Here is a 6,949-nt window from a genome sequence, read left to right as displayed (position 1 = left end):
TCAATTAAGACTCAGGACATATGAGAACTTGTACTGTAACGTCATGTACCTCGGTAGTGTCCCAAATTTTCTGATCAAGAAGATTATGGGGCCAAAGAGGAAAGTGATCAATGACGTAGAGTGTGCCTAAGGAGAGTCACATGGGGAGAAAACACTCTCTCAGGCTTTCACAGAGAGCACACTGGCCAAGCATTGGCCGTGACTCATCCACATGGCTGCACTGACAAAGGTTCTACAATCTGAGGTACAGGATCTCAGGATAAATCCTGAGGGCATTTCACTGACCTTGTCAGACCAAAAAGCTACAACTCTTGTTGCACAGGTCCTGCTTTACCTTGGTCTTAACCATCCAGCAGAAAAGTATGAAGACGAAATATAGGAAATAAAGCCACGTTATGTTGAGCTGTGGGGGACTCAGGTCAATAATTTCTGACATTGCCAGTTAAACAGAAGACCCAATGCTATTATGGGCTACTGGACTCTTTTAGAATATTTTGCTGAGTTTACACACCTATAATATTCAATAACGGAACTTAGAAAAAATGGGGTATACAGATGAATGTCCATTTTGTATCTGTGTATTCAAAGTGGTTAGGATATATAGTTGCATTCTCTTAGTGAATAGAATGGTTTGTTCTAATGGTGTTTGTAAATAGGATCACAAGTCTGCATCTTGTACAGCAATTAACCACTAAGAAGAATATATGCAGTGTATTATTTGTTGAAACTGTACTTCCGATTTCATTTGAAACTGTCTCATTGCTGTTTATCAATAAAACTTTGAAAAAACTTTTAAAAAAAAGACAGGAGCAGGAAGAATTAAGTAGGAAACAGAGGAATGTTAAACCCATTTTTCTTCTCTATTTAGACTGAATAGAGCAAAGAGAAGAAAGGATTTAAAAGAATAAAGATTTTAAAAAAAATTTTCAGTGGTTCTCAGATAAGAAATTAACCATTTCGTGACTCTTCGCCTCCCCAGTCCTCCAAGGTGTGCAAGCTGGGTTTCCCGTGTGTGGGACTGGGGCTGTGAGAACGAATCCTGCCTGGACTGGAGGTTTTGTGTTTTTTTTTTTTTTTGGCGGAACGGGGGATTGAACTCAGACCCTTGTGCTTGCCAAGGAACTGCTTATTCCGCTGAGCCATCTCCTCAGCCCCAGGGATCAACTCTTTCCAACCACAGGAAACAGCTGGATTAGAGCGCTAAAGTGAGACCAGGGTTTTGGGCCCTAGTCCTGTTTGACCTTGCTCCATTCTTCCTCCACACCCAAGTAGAGGGAGCGTTGTCTAGAGAGTTCTCAATGCCTCTCAACCTAAGAGACTTAATCTCTAGCATAAGGCTGCAGCAGAAGAATCAGAAGAGTCCTGCCCGGAAGCCCGGCATGGTGGCGTATGCCTGTGACCCCAGCATTTGAGAGGCCGAGGCAGGAGGCTCTTTGCGAATTTGAGACCAGCCTGGGATACAAAGTGTCTGCAAGGCCAGCCTGGACCTGTAGGGCGAGACGCTGTCTCAAAAGGACAAAAAAGGACTGGGGGGCTAGCTCAGTGGTCTAAAGCGCCTGCTTAGGTAAGCTTGGGCAAGTGCAGGCTCCGTGGTTCGATCCCCAGCACCACAAGCCGCACCAGCTCCGCCCCCAGGGCAGGCTGAGCTAGCCAAAAAAAAAAAAAAAAAAGTCTAGCCTGGACAACATGGAGACTTAGTGAGACCCTGTCTCAAAATAAAAAATAAAAAGGACTGGGGCTGTTCCTCTAAACAAAGGCCCTCTGTTCAATTCCCCGCATCGTCCCCACACACCTCTGGGTCTGCACACACCTCTAGGCGTTACGTTACGTATAGGACTTTCCACCTAGCAGACACTCTTTTCCACCAGCCATTTCACTCTGATGCCATCTGCTGCCCAAAAAGGATGTGATGTGCCAACGCTCCCCTCGTCACTTGTCCCAGTCTCCCAGTCTCTTTCGGGAGTCCCATTGGTGCCTCTCCCTTTAAGAAGGTTGGCGTAGGAACAAGAATTAAAAGGGCGAGAAGTGCGAAGACGCTTGAAGCTTCCTCAGATTGGCCCAGTTTGGGTAGGGGGCGGGCTGTAGCGAAATTCATGTAGGTAATTGGTCCTTCTTGTCCTTGTGGCGCAGTCCCGCCTCCTGACGCAGTGGAGGATGCCCGTGATTGGCCAGGTGCTCGGGAGGCGGGCTCCGAGCGCAGCGCGTGGTTCGGCGGGGACTTGGGCTGCAACTCGCGCGGCATGTCCCGCGACTGTGGGGACACGCGTGAGGACGCGAGGAGGCAGGATGGTGCTGCTGCTGCCGCTGGCTCGTTCAGGTTCAGCCCGGAGCCCACGCTCGAGGACATGTAAGTAGCTCCTGTCCAGCCCGAGGTGTGTGTAGGGGAGCGATGGGCTCTGTCTTGTTGGGGAGGGTTCCTCCGTGTGCCCGGCCTCAGCCCTCCTGGGAACCTTCCAAGTCTCCTCTTCTGCACAACGGGCGCAGCAACGCACAACTGAAGCCGGGAAAGTCGGGGGACGCCCCGCAAACAGTGGTAAGACCCAGCCCTGCAAGAGCTCGAGTCTCATACCACGTCTGCCCTAAAGGAGTGTGTGATACCAGGGGGCAGACAAATGCTGGGAGGTGGGAGACGTTGTTTTTTGCCGGAGGAAGTCAAGAAAAGCTCCTTGGGACAAGCTTAGGATAAGCAGGACTTGGATGTGCAAAGTCTGCAGGGACCTGCTCACTGCCCGGTAGGAAGCCAGATCCAATAAAGAGGAAAGGATTTGCCCAAGGCCATCAGAGGATTCACTAGCCGGATCCCTAGGTCCCACACCCCTTTTCCATGTCACTATGGGCCCTGCCTGATCCCCGCATCGCCTGTCGACACAGTTCATTTTTATTCCAGCCGACGCCTCCATGCAGAATTTGCTGCTGAACGGGACTGGGAACAGTTCCACCAGCCGCGGAATCTCCTCCTGGCCTTGGTGGGGGAAGTAGGAGAGCTGGCCGAACTCTTGTGAGTAGAGGGAGGAACTGGGGGAGGGGAGCATTTATCTGGGCCTAAGACCTTCTTGGATTCAGTTTTCCTCCTCACTACCCTGCTCTGTGCTTGGTGCTCAGCACCAAGAGCCAGGGTTGGCATCTGGGTGCCAGCCTGCCTGTGGGATACCCAGACCCGTGGGAGAGCACAGAAAGACAAGGCAGAGGCTGGTTAAGGAAGGAGTGATCTGTGAGCCCGGCATTCTGGGAGAAGGAGCAAAAGTCCCAGCACAGCCGGGGCTACACAGACTCTGTCTCCAAAACAAAAGAAAGTGATGGCATATGTTTAGTTTCTGTGGCTAAAAAGATGTTTTGTAGAAGACCTACTTTAGCATTCCAGACTGGGGGAACTACATTTCCAAAGGTGGGGAGGCAAGAAAGGGCAACTTAAACTGAGGAAAAATCACATTTCTTTTTTCTTACGTACTGGTGATTGAACTCGGGACCTTGTGCTTGCCAGGCAGGTGTTTATGCTGTTGAGCTAACTTCCCAGCCCAGACATTCCTTCAATATCAGCTTCCCAAGGATTATCTGTTTTGTTCACTTGTGTATCCCAAGTCCCCTGCACAGCATAGGTAATAGATACCTAGGAGATGAGCATAGGGTTGTGGGTGGGAGGTGGACCCTGAAAGACAACCCTGGGCCCAGAGAGGGAAGTTCAGACAGAAGATCTGACAGAGGTCAGTGGAGTGAAAATCACTGTGGCTGCAGGGTGGATCGCTGACAGAAGAGGGGAAGTGAGTGCCAAGCAGACCGCAGTAGGTGGGAGGCCGAGGCCAGGGTAGGCACTGTGGGAATGAGGCAGAGAGGGCACCGTGATGGGAGGGCAGGCTGGACAGCCACAGGGCAGTTAACATTAGCTGCTACCACGTCATCTGGAATGAAGCGACACGGCGATCGGCAGGGCATATATAGCTCACAGTGAAAGACAGGTGAGAAATGAGACTAGAATTGTGATATGTCTTAGGAAGAAAATAACACAAAGGGTTGGGAGAATGACAACAGGAAGGCTGCCTGAGGACTGGGATCCGAGCAAGCTGTGATGGCGAGGTGGAGGACTGAGGGACAAGGGAGCAGCTGGCCAAGATTCTGGAGTCACTGGGGAAAGGCACGCAAAGCAGAGGGCGCAGGAGTGCCTGGGCCCTGTCACAGTGGGCCTGTCTGCAAGGCAGCGAAACTCACAGTGGCTTTAGGTGGAGAATAAGCGATACCAATGTTAGCTAGCTGGGACGTGAACTAGGCAGCTTCCAGTCCACTGCGATCCAGAGTTTATGGCTAGGGCTGCAGAAAAGTGGGCTTGGGTCGCAAAGCTCTGAAAGAAGTGACATGTTCTCTTGACCTCTTCTTAGCTCAGGTAGAGACCGAGGTCTAGCGGTGGGGGTTTCTTCCTTGCCTGGTCTTTTTCCTAAGGCCTACATGGCATGGGTTGTCCTTGGAGAAACTTCCTGGGAGGTGGCATTCACTGCTGCGAGGACCGAGGTGCTCCTAAGAGAGCCTGCTGTCCTAGCTAGTAGCTCTGTGTGTCTTGTGTTTTCCCAGTCAGTGGAAATCAGATGTGGATCCCGGTCCCCAAGCGTGGCCCCTGAAGGAACGGGCAGCCCTTCAAGAGGAGCTTAGTGATGTCCTCATCTACTTGGTGGCATTAGCAGCTCGCTGCCATGTGGATCTGCCCCAAGCAGTGCTCTCCAAAATGGATACCAACCGGCAACGTTACCCCGTCCATCTGTCCCGCGGCTCTGCTCGGAAGTACACAGACTTGCCCCGGGGGGCCATCGCTGAAGAGCAGGCTTTGGGACCTGCAGACATTGAGCCCACAGGCCAGGGCTCAGCCCAGAACTTGGGACCACCACCTGCAGCGCAGCACGGCACCTGAAGACCAGGGCTCGGCTGTGCTATGGAACTTGTGTAACTCTTTCCTAGCAGGTCACGCCGGGCCTGAGGGCCCCACTTCCTGCTGTTGGAGGCCTGAGAGCCTCCAGAAGATAGTTGCTCCCCCAATAAAACAGTGATGGACAGCAGCTCTGGATTCTTCGGGGGACCACAGGTATGGCAGCAGGTGCTGCAAAGGGGTCCTCATACTTAGCTACTAGACTCCCTACCTGCAGGGAGAGAGCCAGTGCCAAGTTCCCGATGGGAGCTCGTCGAAATCCCTTACCCTTCTGCACCTAGGAAGGAGATTAGAGGTTGTCAGAGTCCAGACTGGGTGTCCCAGGGGTACAGGGCTTGCCAGGGTGCAGGCAGCTCTGGTTCAATTACTAATGAAAAAAAAAAAAAAAGAAAACAAACTAGACTCTAAAGCCAGGCTGTCTGGGTTGAGATACTTAATGCACCAGATGAGATGCGCATCAAATTACTGCACTCCAGGTCTGGGGAGATAGCTCAGCCGTCTAAATCACCTGCCTGGAAAGTACAAGGACCGCTGTGCAAATCCAAGCTGCCTAGCGAGACCCTGTACCAAATAACAAATTACTTCATTCCCTTCCTCCTCTACTTTCTTCCTCTTGTAAAATGAAAATAGTAGTACCTGCCTGGTGCATAGTAAGGATTAAGTTGTTAAGAGTCCCAGGGCAGCGTCTGACACACAGTAGGTATTTGCTCAGTTTATAGTTATTGTCAGTTGCCTTTTCAAATCAAAATTTTGAGGGCCCAGAGTACAAAATCAGGGTCACAATTCAGGGCTGGGTCTCTAACTTGCTCTCCTCTTGGGCCCCTTGGTAAAAAGGAAAACCCATTCTCCTCACCTAGGTCAATTTCTTGTTCCAATTAAAAACAGCATTGAAGTCCGCTATGGGGCACACACCTGCTAATCCCAGTGCTCTGGTGGCTGAGGCAGGAGGGTCGCCCGACTGCACAGCAGAGCTCCAGAAAGGGTTGTCTGCATTCAGCTCTGCGTGCTCGCTCTCCCGTGTGCCCCACCCTGGCCCTCTGCTGGCTCTGCCTGTCTGTGTCTCCGCTGTTCACAGCTCACAGTGGACACCAGCGCAGTGCCTGGCAGCCAAGCACGCCTTTCTCAGGAAGTGGCTCTGGATTTCCCAGACAAGACCCTTCCAGGGTTCCAGATTCCTCTGAAGTACCCTCTCCTGGCTATGGAGTCAGAACTTCCAACCTGACTCCCCTTTTCACACTTAGCACCTCCAGATGGGGGGTGCCAACCCTCCAGCCCAGCTTCTCCCCATCGTGACTCCCTTTAGTGCCAGTGGCCTCAGTCACCCAAGCTAAGCAGCCTCCTTTCTCCTTCCTTCAACCCCAGAGTCCCTGTACTGCTGTGAATCCTCGCTCCTTAGTGTCAAATCCATCTTTCCCTGGTTACTCCGGGGTTCCTTGCTGCCTTAGATCCTTTCACGTGGCCTCCCAGGGGCCCACAGGTCCTGTGTCCTGCCAAATCTTTTGTCCCCACACTGTCACAGGGGATGTCTGCAAGCTAAGGTGACCAGCATGAAGTTTTAGGGACTCTGTCCTTAATTCCTTAATCCTAATTTCATCTTGACCTTCAAGACCCAGCTAAAAGGGGCCGGGGAGATGGCTCAGTGGAATAAGTGCTTCCCTGGTAAGCTCAAGGGCCTGAGTTCAAGCCCTGGTTCCGCCAAAAAATTAAAAAAAAAAAAAAAAAAGACCCAGCTAAAAACCAACATGGTGGTACACATCTGAAATCCAGCTACTTAGCCAGGGAGATGGCTCAGTGGAATAAGTGCTTCCCTGGTAAGTGCAGGGCCTGAGTTCAATCCCTGGTTCTGCCAAAATTAATGAATAAATAAAACTGGATCCAGCTACTGAGGAGGCTGGGGCAAGTTCAAGCCCAGACTGACTAATTTAGGGAGACCTTGTCTCAGTAAAATAAGGGCCAGACTTGGCAGCTGAGTGGTGGAGCACTTGTGGAACATACATGAGGCCTCCAGCACCACCAAAAACAGGAACCCTTAAGATTGGC

General features: G+C 51.4%; 1 protein-coding gene across 1 annotated transcript; it reads left to right on the top strand.

Annotated features, from left to right (window-relative positions):
• Positions 1 to 2,191: 2,191 nt before the first annotated feature.
• Dctpp1 (dCTP pyrophosphatase 1) lies at positions 2,192 to 5,232 on the top strand. Its single transcript, XM_023709393.1, has 3 exons — positions 2,192 to 2,347; positions 2,888 to 2,998; positions 4,561 to 5,232. The coding sequence occupies exons 1-3, from the start codon at positions 2,241 to 2,243 to the stop codon at positions 4,892 to 4,894; spliced, it is 552 nt and encodes a 183-aa protein (XP_023565161.1). The 5' UTR covers positions 2,192 to 2,240; the 3' UTR covers positions 4,895 to 5,232.
• Positions 5,233 to 6,949: the final 1,717 nt, after the last annotated feature.

This window comes from Octodon degus, unplaced genomic scaffold (assembly GCF_000260255.1).
Source record: "Octodon degus isolate 3935 unplaced genomic scaffold, OctDeg1.0 scaffold00001, whole genome shotgun sequence".
Classification (NCBI taxonomy): domain Eukaryota; kingdom Metazoa; phylum Chordata; class Mammalia; order Rodentia; family Octodontidae; genus Octodon; species Octodon degus.
This window is presented reverse-complemented; position numbering and strand designations above follow the sequence as displayed.